The 17832-nt window shown below is 36.7% G+C and overlaps 1 protein-coding gene and 1 pseudogene across 4 annotated transcripts in view; both read left to right on the forward strand.

The window, feature by feature from the left end:
* Positions 1 to 17832, forward strand: part of PPP2R3A (protein phosphatase 2 regulatory subunit B''alpha) — a 213279-nt gene that overhangs the window by 126231 nt on the left and 69216 nt on the right. For all 4 annotated transcript variants that reach the window (XM_041733964.1, XM_041733967.1, XM_041733965.1 and 1 more), the window contains one exon: positions 13451 to 13525. In XM_041733964.1, the coding sequence (XP_041589898.1) occupies positions 13451 to 13525 (75 nt within the window). The remainder of the gene's footprint in view (positions 1 to 13450; positions 13526 to 17832) is intronic.
* LOC121478735 lies at positions 11643 to 12603 on the forward strand (annotated as a pseudogene).

Consider the following 17832-nt stretch of genomic DNA (forward strand, 5'->3'; position numbering starts at 1 on the left):
TCACAATAAAGTAGTTTAAAACCAGTAATAAAGAGAAAATTTGAATAGCAGCCAGAGAAAATAGTTACATTTCATAAAGTGGTACAAAGATGAAGATAACAGTAGATTTCATGTTGGAAACAGTCCAAATCAGAAACATTGGAGTAACATCTTTAAACTACTCTAAGAAAATAGCTATCAACTTAAAACATCATACCCAGTGAAAATATCTTCCAAAATGACAGTAAATTAAAGATTTTTTGGAGGCATAGGAAAGTTGAAAGTCTTCATCACCAGCAGAAATGCAGTACAAGAAAAGTGTTTGGGTTTGGGGGAGGGGAGTTGTTCAGTCAAGGAAGAAAATAGTACCAGATAGAAATACAAATTTACATAGAAGAAAGAAAAGCTCCAGAAATGGTAACTAAATGGATATAAGTGATTTTTATTTCTCAGATCTCTTTAGAAGATAACTATTTAAACAAAACTATCAACAATGTTTTATAGTGCTTATAATATATGCCTCAGTACCATTTGTCAACAATTGCATAAAGGCCAAGAGAAGAAAAATGGAAGTATACTCTTGTATGGTTCAAATATAATCGATGAAGTGGTAAAATATCACTTGAAAATAGATGGTAGTACATTAAAGATGTATGCTATTCCCCGACACAACCACTGAAATAACAGTTATAGCTAAAACGCCAAAATCAAGAATTTATAAATAGTGAACTCAAAAGGAGGCAGGAAAGGAAGAAAAAAGAGAACAAAGAATGGATGGTATAAACAAGATGATAGACTTAAACCTAACCATATTAAGATCAGTAACACATTAAATATAAGTAACGTGAGTACCCTCAAATGGCAGAGTAGACAAAAAAGCAAGACCCAAATATATGTTGCTGAAAGAAATGTACTTTAATTATAAAGACACAAATAGATTAAATTAAAAGAGAAAAAGATAAAGCATGCTAACACTAATCAAAAGAAAGGTCTTAAAAATAAATGGAAAGACATACTGTGCTCATTGTTTGAAAGACTTATTGTTAAATGCCCATACACCCCAGAACAATCTATACAGATCAGCTCAAGCTCTATCAAAATCCAAATGGTCCCCTTCCCGTATTCCCTGAACATCATTCTCTTCTCTGCTTCTTTGAGTCTATTTTAGATACCTAATATAAGTTGAATCATGAAATTGTTCAGTGGATATAGTTTTAGTTATGCCAGACAAATAAGTTCTAGACATCTGCTGTACAACATAGTGCATATAGTTAACAGTACTATATTGTGCAATTTAAAATTTAAGAGGATAGATCTCATGTTAAGTATTCTTACTAAAACAGACAAAAGAAAAACAACACAAGGACACTTTTGGAAGTGATGAATATGTTATTACCTTAATCATGGTGATGGCTTGGGGTATACATATAAGTCCAAATTTATCAAATTGTATATATTAAGTTTGTACCATTTTTTGTATATTGCTTATTTCCCAATAAAGCTTAAAAATATCAATGGCATTTTTTGCAGAAATGTAAGAGACAATTCTAAAAACCATATGGAATTTCAAAGGACCTTGAATGGCCAAAATAATCCTGAGAAAGGAGAACAAAGTTGGAAGTTTTACACTTTCTAACTCCAAAATATATTACAAAGTGCAAATTCTTGGATGTGTAGTCAAATGATCTTCAGCATAGAGGCCATTTGTTGAAGGATGATCTCTTCAACAAATGGTATTGGAAAAATTGGATATCCACATGTAAAAGAAAGAAGTTAGATTCTTATCTCCACCAAGTTAGATTCTTATATCATAGAAATGAAGTCAAAGTGGATTAAAGACTAAAACATAAGACCTGAAACTATAAAACTCCTAGAAGAAAACAGAGAGGGAAAGCTTCACTACATTTGGATTTGGCAATGGATATGACAAAAAAAAAAAAAAGCAGAGGCTGCAAAAGCAAAACTAAACAAATGGGACTACATCAGACTTTAAAACCTCTGCACAGCAAAGGAGAGAGCATAATAAAAGGCAGCCTATGGAATGGAAAAAACATACTTGCAGACATATCTGATAAGGGGTTAATATCTAGACTATATCAAGAACTCCTACAATTCAATAACAACAATAAAAATAACCAGATTTTAAAGTGGGCAAGGACTTGAATAGACATTTCTCCAAAGATGAAATGTCTAACAAGAATATGAAGAGATGTTCAGTATCGGTAAATCATCAGCATCATCATCACCATCACAATAAGCAGGGGAATGCGAATCAAAGCCACAGTGAAATATCACCTCACACCTCTTAGAATGGATACTGTTAGGAAAAAAAAGTGTTGGTGAGGATGTGGAGAAATTGGAACATTTATGCATTGATGGTTGTAATGTAAAAGGGTACAACCTTAATGGAAAATAGTATGCAGGGTGACGGGCACTGAGGGGGACACTTGACGGGATGAGCACTGGGTGTTATTCTGTATGTTGGTAAATTGAACACCAATAAAAATTAATTTATTAAAAAAAAGAAAATAGTATGCAGGTTCCTCAAAAAATTTAAAATACAACTACTATATGACCCAGAAATACCACTTTGTGATATATATCGAAAAGAATTGAAAACAATCTCAAAGAGATATTTGCATTCCCACATTAACTGAGCATTATTCACGATAGCCAAGAAATAAAAGCCACCTAAATGCCTATCAGAAGATGGACAGATAAAGAAAATGTGATATATATATATATATATATATATATATATATATATATCACACATATATATATATATATATGAATAATGGAATGTTTTCAAACAAAAGTAAATTCTGTTACATGTAACAACTTGGATAAATTTTGAGGACATTATGAAATAAGCCAGTTACAAAAAGATACTGTACTATTCCATAGTACATCTAAAGTAGTCAAACTCCTAGAAAGAAGAGAGGTAGTTGCCAGAGGCTGGGGGGAGTGTGGGGGGGAATTGTTGTTTGGTGGGTCTAGAGATTCAGTCATTCAGGATTGGATTGGGGTGGAAGGGATTTGGTGTACAACAGTGTGCAAGATGTTTACAATATTGTACTGTATACTCAAAAATTATTGGATGAATTTTATGTGGGTTTTTTGCTGCAAAAAGAAAAGAAAGCTGGGTGGCTATGTTAATATCAGACACAGTAGGGTTTGGGGGGGGTTGTTTGTTTTTTAAAGATTTTATTTATTTGAGAGAGAGAGAGAAAGAGAAAGCACAGGCAGGGGCAGCAGAAGAAGCAGGCTCACCACTGAGCAGGGAGCCTGATGCGGGGCTTGATCCCAGGACCCTGAGATCATGACCAGAGCAGAAGACAGACATTTAACTGACAGCCACCCAGATGCCCTTCAGACAAGTAATTTTTAAAGCACATAATATTGCTAGATAAAGATAAAGGGTTCAGTTAATCAAGAATATAATAATTCCTAAAGAATATAACAGTGTGACAATTCTAAATGTTTACGAACCTTATAACAGACCTTCAAAATGCATGAAGCAAAATCTGATAGAATTGCAAGGATACTGTCACAATTATAATTGTAGATTTCCATGTGCTGTTCTCAATAATAAACAAGTTGAGAGGGGATCCCTGGGTGGCTCAGCGGTTTGGTGCCTGCCTTTGGCCCAGGGCGCGATCCTGGAGTCCCGGGATCAAGTCCCACGTCGGGCTCCTGGCATGGAGCCTGCTTCTCCCTCCTCCTGTGTCTCTGCCTCTCTCTCTCTATGTCTATGTCTATCATAAATAAATAAGTAAATCTTTTAAAAAAAAAAAACAAAACTTTAAAAAAAAAAGTTGAGAAAAAATCAATAAGAATATCGAACACTTGACAAACACCATCAACCAACTTGACCTAATTGACATTTATATTACACTTTACCAAACAGCAGTAGAATGCACATTCCTTTAACATGTACACAGTATTTACCAAGATAGACCATGTTCTGGGCCATAGAACAAATTTCAATTTATTTATTTTTTTAAAGATTTATTTATTTATTCATGAGAGAGAGAGAGAGAGGCAGAGACACAGGTAGAGGGAGAAGCAGGCTCCATGCAGAGAGAGAGAGAGAGAGAGGCAGAGACACAGGTAGAGGGAGAAGCAGGCTCCATGCAGGGAGCCCGACGTGGGACTCGATCCCGGGTCTCCAGGATCACGCCCTGGGCCAAAGGTGGTGCTAAACTGCTGAGCCACCCAGGCTGCCCTTAATTTTTTAAATTCAACTCAAAAAGTATTTCTTTGACTTTAATGGAATTAAATTAGAAATAATTAAAGATCTCTAAAAATTTCTAAATATTTAATAACTAAACACTTTTAAATAACCAGTGAGTCAACAGACACATGAAAATGCTTCACATCACTCAGCCTCAGGGAAATACAATAAAACCACAATGAGATACCACTTCACACCAGTCAGAATGGCTAAAATTAACAAGTCAGGAAATGACAGATGTTGGTGAGAATGCGGAGAAAGGGAAACCCTCTTCCACTGTTGGTGGGAATGCAAGCTGGTGCAGCCACTCTAGAAAACAGTATGGAGGTTCCTCAAAAAGTTGAAAATAGAGCTACCCTAAGACCCAGCAATTGCACTACTGGGTATTTACCCCAAAGAGACAAATATAGTGATCCAAACAGGCACTGCACCCCAGTGCTTATAGCAGCAATGTTTATAGCAGACAATAGCCAAACAACGGAAAGAGCCCAGATGTCCATCAACAGATGAATTGATAAAGATGCGGTGTGTGTGTGTATATGTGTGTGTGTGTGCATGTGTATATATGTCTTTGTATATACATATGGACTACTATTTAGCCATCAAAAAAATGTAATCTAGCCATTTGCAACAATGACATGGGTGGAACTAGAAGATATTATGCTAAGTGAAGTAAGTCAAATAGAGGGTCATGGGAGAAGAGACGGGGGGGAAAAAAACAGAGGGGAAGAAATCAGAGGGAAACAAACCATAAGAGGCTCTTAGTCATAAGAATCAAACAGAAGGTCGCTGGAGGGAGGGAGGTGGGGGGACAAGGTAACTGGATGATGGACATTAAGTAGGGCATGTGATGTAATGAGCACTGGGTATTATAGAAGACTGATGAGTCACTGACCTCTACCTCTGAAACTAATAATACATAATATGTTAATTAATTGAATTTAAAAAAATTTTAAAAACCATGAGAGAAGAAATCAAAAGGAAAATTAAGAAATATCTTGAACTGAATGAAATTGAAAGCATGTCAGAATTCATGGGGTGCTGCTAAAGCTGTACTTAATAAGCTTAGCACGTTTATAGATAACATCAGTATACAAAAATCAATTTTCTTTCTATATAATAGCAATAAACAATTAGAAATTGAAATTTTAAAAATACCATTATAATACCACCCAAAAATATTAAATGCTTAGAGATGAACCTGACAAAAGGTGTGTAAGACATGAATGCTAAATACAGCAAAACATTGCTGAGAGAAATTAAAATAAGATTTATATAAATGGAGAGAGAGGTGTTCTTTATGGGTGGAGGACTTGATATTGTTAAGATGTCAATTCTGTATTAACTTTGACTCTTAGAACCATAGTAATGTTCAAATACTCTCCCTCCAAGAAATAAGTAATGAATTAAAATCAACCTGGACCTCTGGGAAAGAAACTCGGAATAAAATAATAAGCAGATGCAGCAAAAGCAGTCCTGAGGGGGAAATACATCGCAATACAAGCATCCATTCAAAAACTGGAAAGATCTCAAATTCAAAAGCTCACCTTACACATAAAGGAACTAGAGAAAAAGCAACAAATAGACCCCACCCCCAGCAGAAGAAGAGAGTTAATTAAAATTCGAGCAGAACTCAATGATATCGAGACCAAAAGAACTGTGGAACAGATCAACAGAACCAGGAGTTGGTTCTTTGAAAGAATTAATAAGATAGATAAACCATTAGCCAACCTTATTAAAAAGAAGAGAGAGAAGACTCAAATTAATAAAATCATGAATGAGAAAGGAGAGATCACTACCAACACCAAGGAAATACAAACGATTTTAAAAACATATTATGAACAGCTGTACGCCAATAAATTAGGAAATCTAGAAGAAATGGACGCATTCCTGGAAAGCCACAAACTACCAAAACTGGGGCAGGAAGAAATAGAAAACCTGAACAGGCCAATAACCAGGGAGGAAATTGAAGCAGTCATCAAAAACCTCCCAAGACACAAGAGTCCAGGGCCAGATGGCTTCCCAGGGGAATTCTATCAAACATTTAAAGAAGAAATCATACCTATTCTACTAAAGCTGTTTGGAAAGATAGAAAGAGATGGAGTACTTCCAAATTCGTTCTATGAGGCCAGCATCACCTTAATTCTGAAACCAGACAAAGACCCCACCAAAAAGGAGAATTACAGACCAATATCCCTGATGAACATGGATGCAAAAATTCTCAACAAGATACTAGCCAATAGGATCCAACAACACATTAAGAAAATTATTCACCATGACCAAGTAGGATTTATCCCCGGGACACAAGGCTGGTTCAACACTCGTAAAACAATCAATGTGATTCATCATATCAGCAAGAGAAAAACCAAGAACCATATGATACTCTCATTAGATGCAGAGAAAGCATTTGACAAAATACAGCATCCATTCCTGATCAAAACCCTTCAGAGTGTTGGGATAGAGGGAACTTTCCTTGACATCTTAAAAGCCATTTACGAAAAGCCCACAGCAAATATCATTCTCAATGGGGAAGCACTGGGAGCCTTTCCCCTAAGATCAGGAACAAGACAGGGATGTCCACTCTCACCACTGCTGTTCAACATAGTTCTGGAAGTCCTCGCCTCAGCAATCAGACAACAAAAAGACATTAAAGGCATTCAAATTGGCAAAGAAGAAGTCAAACTCTCCCTCTTCGCCGATGACATGATACTCTACATAGAAAACCCAAAAGCCTCCACCCCAAGATTGCTAGAACTCATACAGCAATTTGGTAGCGTGGCAGGATACAAAATCAATGCCCAGAAATCAATGGCATTTCTATACACTAACAATGAGACTGAAGAAAGAGAAATTAAGGAGTCAATCCCATTTACAATTGCACCCAAAAGCATAAGATACCTAGGAATAAACCTAACCAAAGAGGTGAAGGATCTATACCCTAAAAACTATAGAACACTTCTGAAAGAAATTGAGGAAGACACAAAGAGATGGAAAAATATTCCATGCTCATGGATTGGCAGAATTAATATTGTGAAAATGTCAATGTTACCCAGGGCAATTTACACGTTTAATGCAATCCCTATCAAAATACCATGGACTTTCTTCAGAGAGTTAGAACAAATTATTTTAAGATTTGTGTGGAATCAGAAAAGACCCCGAATAGCCAGGGGAATTTTAAAAAAGAAAACCATAGCTGGGGGCATCACAATGCCAGATTTCAGGTTGTACTACAAAGCTGTGGTCATCAAGACAGTGTGGTACTGGCACAAAAACAGACACATAGATCAATGGAACAGAATAGAGAACCCAGAAGTGGACCCTGAAATGTACGGTCATCTAATATTCGATAAAGGAGGAAAGACTATCCATTGGAAGAAAGACAGTCTCTTCAATAAATGGTGCTGGGAAAATTGGACATCCACATGCAGAAGAATGAAACTGGACCACTCTCTTTCACCATACACAAAGATAAACTCAAAATGGATGAGAGATCTAAATGTGAGACAAGATTCCATCAAAATCCTAGAGGAGAACACAGGCAACACCCTTTTTGAACTTGGCCACAGTAACTTCTTGCAAGATACATCCACAAAGGCAAAAGAAACAAAAGCAAAAATGAACTATTGGGACTTCATCAAGATAAGAAGCTTTTGCACAGCAAAGGATACAGTCAACAAAACTCAAAGACAACCTACAGAATGGGAGAAGATATTTGCAAATGACATATCAGATAAAGGGCTAGTTTCCAAAATCTATAAAGAACTTGTTAAACTCAACACCAAAGAAACAAACAATCCAATCATGAAATGGGCAAAAGACATGAAGAGAAATCTCACAGAGGAAGACATGGACATGGCCAACATGCACATGAGAAAATGCTCTGCATCACTTGCCATCAGGGAAATACAAATCAAAACCACAATGAGATACCACCTCACACCAGTGAGAATGGGGAAAATTAACAAGGCAGGAAACCACAAATGTTGGAGAGGATGCGGAGAAAAGGGAACCCTCTTACACTGTTGGTGGGAATGTGAACTGGTGCAGCCACTCTGGAAAACTGTGTGGAGGTTCCTCAAAGAGTTAAAAATAGACCTGCCCTACGACCCAGCAATTGCACTGTTGGGGATTTACCCCAAAGATTCAGATGCAATGAAACGTCGGGACACCTGCACCCCGATGTTTCTATCAGCAATGGCCACAATAGCCAAACTGTGGAAGGAGCCTTGGTGTCCATTGAAAGATGAATGGATAAAGAAGATGTGGTTTATGTATACAATGGAATATTACTCAGCAATTAGAAACGACAAATACCCACCATTTGCTTCAACGTGGATGGAACTGGAGGGTATTATGCTGAGTGAAATAAGTCAATCGGAGAGGGACAAACAGTGTATGTTCTCATTCATTTGGGGAATATGAATAATGGTGAAAGGGAATATAAAGGAAGGGAGAAGAAATGTTGGGAAATATCAAGAAGGGAGACAGAACATAAAGACTCCTAACTCGGGGAAACGAACTAGGGGTGGTGGAGGGGGAGGAGGGCGGGTGTTGGAGGGGAATGGGTGATGGGCACTGAGGTGGACACTTGACGGGATGAGCACTGGGTGTTTTTCTGTATGTTGGTAAATTGAACACCAATAAAAATTAATTTAAAAAAATAATAAATAAATAAATAAAATAATAAGCAGTAACAAACTTTACTGAATTATAACTGCATTAAAGAGGATAAAGTAAGAACAAGAGAGGGCTAACCTGAGTAACTGTGGAAAGCAGTATTTTAACTGGATACTGTAAGACCAGAGACAAAAAGAACTATACACTAATACCATACTCTGTTTAGTAAATTTGTTTCTCAGTGGAATATGGGTTGGGAATTCTGTTAAGGTTACAAAGGAAAGAGAAGGTTAGAATGAACCTTGTGGTATAGTATTAGATTCCATTATCTATATGATTACATAGTTTTTAGTATATATAGGTAAAGATAGAAATTTAAGTGTGTATGTTTGGATTAGTATAGAGGAGTTCCCCCCACCCTTGTATGCAGTTTTAGTTATTCACGGTCAAATGCAGTCTAGAAACAGATGATCCTCCTGACATAACATCAGAAGGTCAGTAGTAGCCTAAGGCTACATCACAATGCCTGCTCCATTTGCCACTTCATCTCATCATGTAGACGTTTTTTCATCTCATATCATAAGAAGTAAAAGGGTGAGTACAGTACAATGAGATATTTTGAGAGACAAATCACATTTGCATAACTTTTATTGCAGTATATTATAATTGCTACATTTTAATATTGTTAATCTCTTACTATGGCTAATTTCTAAATTAAACTTTTTCATATGTATAAGAAAAAATGTGTATAAGAATATAGGGTATATGTATGTGTAGGTAGGTACGTATACCTATGTATAAGGTGTAGAGGGTTCACAAATATTTGCAATTTCAGGCATCTGCTGGGAGTCTTGGAACATATCCCCTGTAAATAAGGGGAGACTGCTGTACATACCTGTATTCCTAGTTCTTCCTGCTAAGAGGGTCCAGGAGCAATGACACCCTAATGATAATGAGCTCATCTTGTACCCAGATTTCTAAATGGTTTTTAAATATCATTTTCCAATAAAGGAACCGGGACTATTTGAGAAAAAAATTGGTTCCAGGGCTGGAACAAGGAAAATATAAGATGAGTGTGGACCATCTTATGACACCAGAAAATATAAAAGTCCTCACAAAAGGATAGAGCATGTCAAGAGGACACAGTGGCCAACCTGACAGAGTTCCAGTGGCCAGAGAAAGATCAATTTGAGCAACAAAATAAATAATGATAGTGTTGGATTGTAACCCTTAGAATAAAATAAATACCCATGAGTCTATACTGATATAACTTGAACGAATAAATACATGGGAGAGGAGGAATAGCTCCTCCTTACAGAATAATTCCAGTTATTCAACGTAGAAAGAATGAGAAAAATACAAAATCACTATTAGATAAGCACCACAAATGACTGGTGAAATCAGGGGCACCAGGGGTGTCTGTCAGTTAAGTGCCTTTGGTTCAGGTCATGATTTCAGGTTCGTGAGATCAAGCCCATGTTGGGTTCTGTGTTTACCATGAAGCCTGTTTGGGATTCTCTCTTTCCCTCTGTCTGCATCTACCCACTTGTGTTGTCTCTCTCTCTTTAAAAAAAAAAAAAAGTCAAAACCATGAAGTACAAGAGCAAGGAACTGTCAAAGATCAGGAGAGACCAGTTAGACACAGAAACTTAAATGCATCAACAAAAGGCAATCTCTGCAGCCCGGGTGGCTCAGCGGTTTAGCGCCACCTTCAGCCCAGAGCGTGATCCTGGAGATTCGGGATCGAGTCCCACATCAGGCTCCGTGCATGGAGCCTGCTTCTCCCTCTGCCTGTGTCTCTGCTTGTGTGTCTACCTCTCTCTGTGTGTGTCTCTCATTAATAAATAAATCTTTTTTTTAAAAAGAAGCAATCTATGGAATGGGAGAGGATATTTAAAATGACTTATCAGTAAAGGGCTAGTATCCAAAATCTATAAAGAACTTATCAAACTCAACACCCAAGAAACAAAAAATCCAGTTAAGAAATGGGCAGAAGACATTAACAGACATTTCTCCAAAGAAGACATACAAATGGCCACCAGACACATGAAAAAATGCTCCACATCACTTGGCATCAGGGAAATACAAATCACAACCACAATGAGATACCACCTCACACTGGTCAAAATGGCTAAAATGAACAAGTCAGGAAACAACAGATGTTGGGGAGGATGTGGAGAAAGGGGGAACCCTCTTACATTGTTGGTGGGAATGCAAATTGATGTAGGTATTCTGGAAAACAGTATGGAGGTTCCTCAAAAAGTTAAAAATAAAGCTGTCCTACCACCCAGCAATTGTACTACCAGGTATTTATCTGAAGGATACAAAAATAGTGATTTGAAGGGGCACATGCACCCCATCGTTTATAGCAGCAATGTCTACAATAACCAAATGATGAAAATAGCCCAGATGTCCATTGACAGATGAACAGATAAAGAAGTGATGTATATGCAGAATGGAATATTACTGCGCCATCAAAAAAATGAAGTCTTGCCACTTGCAATGACTTGGATGGAACTGGAGGGTATTAATACAAAGTGAAATAAGTCATTCAGAGAAAGACAAATACCATTATGATTTCACTTGCGTGGAATTTAAGAAACAAAGCAGATGAACATAGGGGAAGAGAATATAAAATAAGATAAAAACAGGGAGGCAAACCTGAGACTCTTAACTATAGGAAACAAACTAAGGGTTGCTAGAGGGGAGGTAAGTAGGGGGATGAGTGATGAGTTTTAAGGAGGGCACTTGATGTAATGAGTACTGGGTGTTCTATGCAACTGATGAATCACTGAACTCTAACCCTGAAACCAATAATACAGTATATATGTTAACTAAATTGAATCTAAATAAAAAAATTTTTTTAAAAAAGAACTAAATGAAGCATAGGATCCTGGAACAGAAAAGGACACTACAGGAAAAGCTAGTAAAATTTGAATAATGTCTATAGTTTAGTATTGTATCAGTGTTCGTTTCCTAGTTTTGATCATTGTACTATGGTTTGTGAGTTATTACCATTATGGGAAGCTGGGAGAAGGGCATAGGAAATCTCTAATATTTTTGTAGCTTTCCATAAGTCTAAAATGATTTCCAAATAAAAAGTTAAATAGTAAGGTCCATTGGGGAGGCAAAACGTGGTCTTGGAACCACGTTCGCTGCGCAGCCATGGGGCCTCCTGGGGGGAAGATCAACCAGCCCCGAACCGAGCTGAAGAAGAAGCTGTTCTAGCGCCAGCGGGTGTTGAACCCGGAGAAGCGACTGAAGCATCGGGTAGTCGGGGCTGTGATAGACGAAGGGCTGATCACACGGCACCAGTTGAAGAAGCGGGCGTTCAGCGCACGTGCCAACATTACTCTGTCTGGGAAGAAGCGCAGAAAGCTCCTCCAGCAGATCTGGCTGGCCCAGAAAGAGAAAGCAGCCATGGAAGTGGAAGCCCCCACAAGGCCAGTCAGGACTAGTGGACCACAGCCCAAGCAGCAAAAGAAGACAAAAGCACCCCAGGATATAGACATGGAGGACCTTGGAGATGAGAGGGGAATCTCTCACCCCTTCCACTAGAAGATTCTCAGCTGGAGCCAGAAAGACTCTAGTTATTCAGAGGACTTGGAGAAGGCATTGCCCCTTTTCATTCTCCCCAGATTCCTCTTCCTTCATGGCTTAGTGACCTGTCATGGAGGGATATGTTAAGAGGAAGAGGGTGGTAAAGAAAGACTGGAGAACGGGGCCCCCTTGCAGTCAGCTCCACTTGTAATAAAGTTCTAGAGTTCTCTTAAAAAAAAAAAAAAAAGAAGAAGGTCCATTGGTTTGATACTGTGTTGGTAGATATGGATAGCTAACTGTTCTGAAGAATCAGAAGAGATATAATTGATGTCTGCCCATTTATGACTAGGTAATTAATAGATTATATCCATGTTGGCACTGCTGCCGCCTCTGGTTGTTAAATTAACAGTAATTATCTCCAGTAGATTCTCTAGATTCACTCAAAGTGGTTTAAAAATCTAATTAGAAAATAAAAATGGTATTTCATAGTTTTAAATTCTAAGTCTTTCATGAAAATAAGATAGCAGACTTTAAAATAAAATTAAATCCTAAGTTAAAAATAGATTTGTCCACCCAGTTATTTTGATGGACATTAACTGATTCACAGAATTTAACATAAATTTCAAACTACTTGGCTACATGGCTGGTTTTTTTCCTCAGAAATTTCCAATGTCTCTAGGTTAAAAAGAATCATTATAGTTGGCTTGATCATCTTTTCTGTGTAAATTTCTCTCAACAGTCCCTAGGGGTGAATTTCCCTGACATGCCTTGACATGTTAGAATTTCTGTTATGTACCTCTAAGATATTTGATTCACAATTCACCAAATATAGCTAAATTAAAATGCTAATGTTTTATTCAAGTATACTAGCATATCAAAAAGCATACATAAGTATGCATGTAATAAAATTTGAATTTAATAGTGTCAAATTTTAAGTGCATTGTTCAGTGTTCTAAAAATAACAGGTTTGCTCAACTGGCTATTCTACAAGAAGGAAAAATTCTGTTGGCATGTTTGTTTTTCTGTTTTGTTTTTTGGTATGTTTGTCAATTTAGTTTTGTTTTTAATCTTCTTCAGGATGTGGTGGATACACACCCTGGCCTCACATTCTTGAAAGATGCTCCAGAATTCCACTCCCGCTACATCACCACGGTAGGCTGAATCTTCTTTTTTCTTAATAAAGATCTAGAAGTCTCCTTTTTTATCACTGTCCAGCATCCAGGTTTTCTTATCTTTGTGCAAAAGGTAACATGGGCTATAATGATTATTTTAAGTGGAAGGAAGGTACAGTAAAATTGAATTCGTTATTTATATCTACTTTTCTTCTTATAAGTACCAGTGTATACAGAATTAGAGTGATATATTCATTCTGTCTTGTCTTCTGAGGTACACTTTTTGCTTTGTTATTAATATTGATGCCCAGTCGATATTGAGCATTTGCAAATAATACTGAAAAGAATATTCAACAGCCTTTCCCAGAAAAAGATGTGTCTTTCCCAGAAAAAGATGTGTTTCAAATTTAGAACTGGAAATGGTAATGAGAAATAGCTTACATATAGTCAGAAAACAAATCATATAAGAGTTTAACAGAGCACAATCACAATCTCCCATTTTGTGAAGTGTTCTCTTTCCCTGTTTCTTATGCATAGCTTCATTTGACCAGTCACAGGCAAAGCATGAATTATGAGTCAGAGCACACAGGCCTGCAGTGCACATTGCAGCCACATCCCAGCATTCTTTGCCCTAGCTCCCAGATTATCTCTGGAGGAATTCCAAAGATGAGCCCTAGGACAAACCACAGTCACTCAAGTGAGTTAGCCCTTGCGTCTGGCTCACATCCTCCATTAATATTACAGAGCAATCACCTCTGAAGAAAACCCTCTCATTCTTAGGGTACTTTTTGTTGGCCATGAATTTGTTGGGTTCTGTCAAGTTACAGAATATTACCGTTCTTTTTCTCCTTTCAGAACTTCATTCATGGCTTTTACATTGGCTCTCTTCTGTTGTAAAACTTTGTACGTCTTTCTGTGAGCCAGAAGGTGTCACTGTCTTCTAAGAAGTTATTTTTGCCTGTTAACTATACCATTGTACTAAATCACTGCCAGCACAGTCACCCTTGTTTCTCACATGGATTACTTCTAATTGGACTCCCTGCTTATGCCTTCATTGCCCTATAGTATAGTCTCCACAAAGCAGAGTAATCCTTTAAAAATAAATCAGATCATATCACTTCTCTGTTCAAACTCTCCAGTGGTTTCCCATCTCAGAGGAAAAGCCTAAGTCCTTGCTAAGACTCCCCATAATCCTCCCCTCACCCGCCCCTTACACACATACCTTTACAACTTCTGCACTCTCGTCTCTCCTATTACCCTGCCCCTCACTTACTGTGCTTTGGTCACAGCTAATAATTCTGTTATTTAACATCTTTTCTAAGAATAAATTACAATAAAAAAGTCCTCTAGAGAGCATTTTTCCTCACTGTTCCTGGAACAGACCAACACCACCTCTGCCTCAGGTGTTTTTTACTTCCTCTGCCTGAAATGCTCTTCTTACGGATTTCCACATGATTTTCTCTTTCATTTGCTTCATTCAGCTACATGACCAGATATTCCCAAATTAGTGGGGCCTTCCCTGAACACTCTTTGCCTTCTTCACCCTTCTCCCTCTGCCTCTCTGTCATACTCTCTATTCAGTCATTCTGCTTTATTTTTCTTCTTTGCTCTTATGTCATCTTATATTTTAAATTTTTTAATTTTAAATTCTCTTCTGGATGATAGAAACTCCACTGGAGCAGGGAATTTGTCTATATTTTCCACTACAATATCTCAAATACCTAGAATAATGCCTAGCACATATTAGATACATAGTATTTATTGAGTAAATGAATGAAATTATTCATGCTTCAGAATTCTGCATATTAACTCTGGCTTCAATTCCATATGGAATTATTGGATTCTGATTGTTGATTGTTTTACAAACTCAGGGTATGTTAATAGCATAATTGAAAATCTTAAGAGCTAGGAAAGATCTTAGATATAATCCAGCCCAACCTTCTACCAATTCAGAAAATGCTCTCTACAGAGGAACTTTCTATTGAAATTTATTTTGTTAGCTATATTTAGACTGGAAAGATAGAGCACCAATTATGCATACAGCAAAAAGAAATCACTACCCAAATAAGAGAATGCACATAAAGTTACTTCATATTCTCCTTTATTTCCAGAGACAAGTTGGCATTTGAGTAATAAGTCTCTTGATACTGAAAGAAAACGAAAATTGGAAATACTAGCAAATTATAGTCCTTGAGTTTGCAGTTTTGCATGCCATGCAAAGAAATTGCCAATGAATAAAAAACTCCGCTTTTCCTAGCTAGCATATGCTGACTTTTGAGGGAAATGGTGCTCACATGAGTTTTTAAAATAAGCAATGAGATTGAAAATATTCTTTGTGACACTGGCGCTGGCAGCAAAGACATTTCTCTGGATGCTCAGATGGTGGTGTCTTTGTGACATATTCAATGTCTTGATTGGCCTGAAGCCATCACTTCAGGCTGAAATGCCAGGGTTTTAATTGTTGAGGACAAGGTACTGATATTTCCTGAGATGACTCAACTGTGGTAGAGATTGCTCATCACTAACGGCTTGACTCCTTCCCCTTGAGAACTTTTCCTCTTAATAGAAAAAGGAAGAAATTTGTATTTAGATAGATTTTAAGGTCCAAACTATCAAGTCATCTAGAAATCCCTTGGTAAAAAAAAAAAAAAAAAAAAAAAAAGTCAAGTTTCATTCCACTCACTGGTAGTAAACAATTATTCCTAATATTATTTTAATTAATTAATTAATTTACTATTTTTAAAATTGTGATTAATTTCCTTTTTATTTACCTAAAAGTGGTAGAAACAAATTAGGGGAAAAAACTAGGGTAATTGATGTAAAACCAAGCACCTACATGTTCTCACCACTAGATGGTGCCCGTACCTCAATAAGCTAAAATGCTGAATCAGTAATGTGGAAACCAATAAATGTGCTGATGAAGTGGGGCGACTGAATAAAGAGATTTAGGCTATGGAAAAATGGACTTGTCCATTTTTTCATATTATTAGGTAAGTTACAAGAGGCTAAAAATAGGAAATGTTTAACAGTCAAACGTTTGTGAATTTTAAAAATTCTGTCAAAAAACTGAATAACAAAATAAGGAAAAATAAATACAGATTAAAGTTTTATAATTTTAAGTGTAATACAGTACCTCCATAAATAATATAAAATATTTGAAAAATATATAAATATAAAATTTTGGTAGATAGGAAAAAAGACTTTAAAATAAATTTATACTCAAGATCAAGTAATAAAGATAAAAATCTAAATTTCAACATAGAAAATTTTGGTGTATGATATGTATTGAAATTGACTTTTACTTGAGAGAGGAGTCATGAAACTATGATAATTGGTATTATTACTGTTTGTTTATATATATATAATTTCTATGCTAAAAATCTTCCATCTTTTTTATATGAACTTCTGCCAAGCTTGTGTTAAGAATATACTGTTGATTAGGACACATTCTCTGCCCTGAAGCACCCCAGTCGGAGTCTGAGTGATAGGAACCAACAGAAAAATTAGACACCAGCTAGTCCCAGTTCAAATCTAATGCAGAAATCCTATCAACTTCTGCCTAAATTTTTGTGGTGAGAAGAAATCTTACTATTTCAGACAACCCATTGCTTCACGGCGTGAATTTTAGGAAACTCTTCCTTATAGTAAAGAATTTAAGTATAAGGACTATCTATCCAGTAGTTTAAGTCCCGCTTTCTGGTGCAACACAGAACAAGTCAGCCACTTCTTCCACCTGGTAGTCAGCCATTCAGATCATGGTCACATGTACACTCTAATCTTATTTTTTCCTCAAGAGTAAAAATCACTAAATTAGTACTATCTTGTTAGTAATTTTGAATGTAGTTACCCTTTTCTGCTTTGTTTTCTGCACATTTTATATGCTATATATAAATCATAGAGAATAGTACTGATTTATGTGAAATACTAATTAGAGACCTTTCTTGGGTTGACATCCATCTGCTATTTACAACTCTGAAGAGAGTTATTCAGCTAGCTATGACTCCAACCCATATGTCTCTATCACAGGTATAACATGAAAGTCTTTGTTACACGAGTCTCAAACCTCATTAATTTATCACGTAATTTTCTAAGGAAGACATACAGATGGCCAACAGGTACATGAAAAAGTGCTCAACATTACTCATCCTCAGGAAAATGCAAATCAAAATCATGATGAGATATCACCTCACACCTGTTAAAATGGCTGATAACAAAAAGACAAGAAAATAACAAGTGTTGGCAAGGATGTAGAAGGAACTCTTGTGCACTGTTGGTGGAAATATAAATTGGTGCAGCCACTAGGAAAGCAGATGAAGTTGATCAAAAATTAAAAATACAACTACCAAA

This window comes from Vulpes lagopus, chromosome 19, assembly GCF_018345385.1.
Source record: "Vulpes lagopus strain Blue_001 chromosome 19, ASM1834538v1, whole genome shotgun sequence".
In the NCBI taxonomy this organism is placed as follows: Eukaryota; Metazoa; Chordata; class Mammalia; order Carnivora; family Canidae; genus Vulpes; species Vulpes lagopus.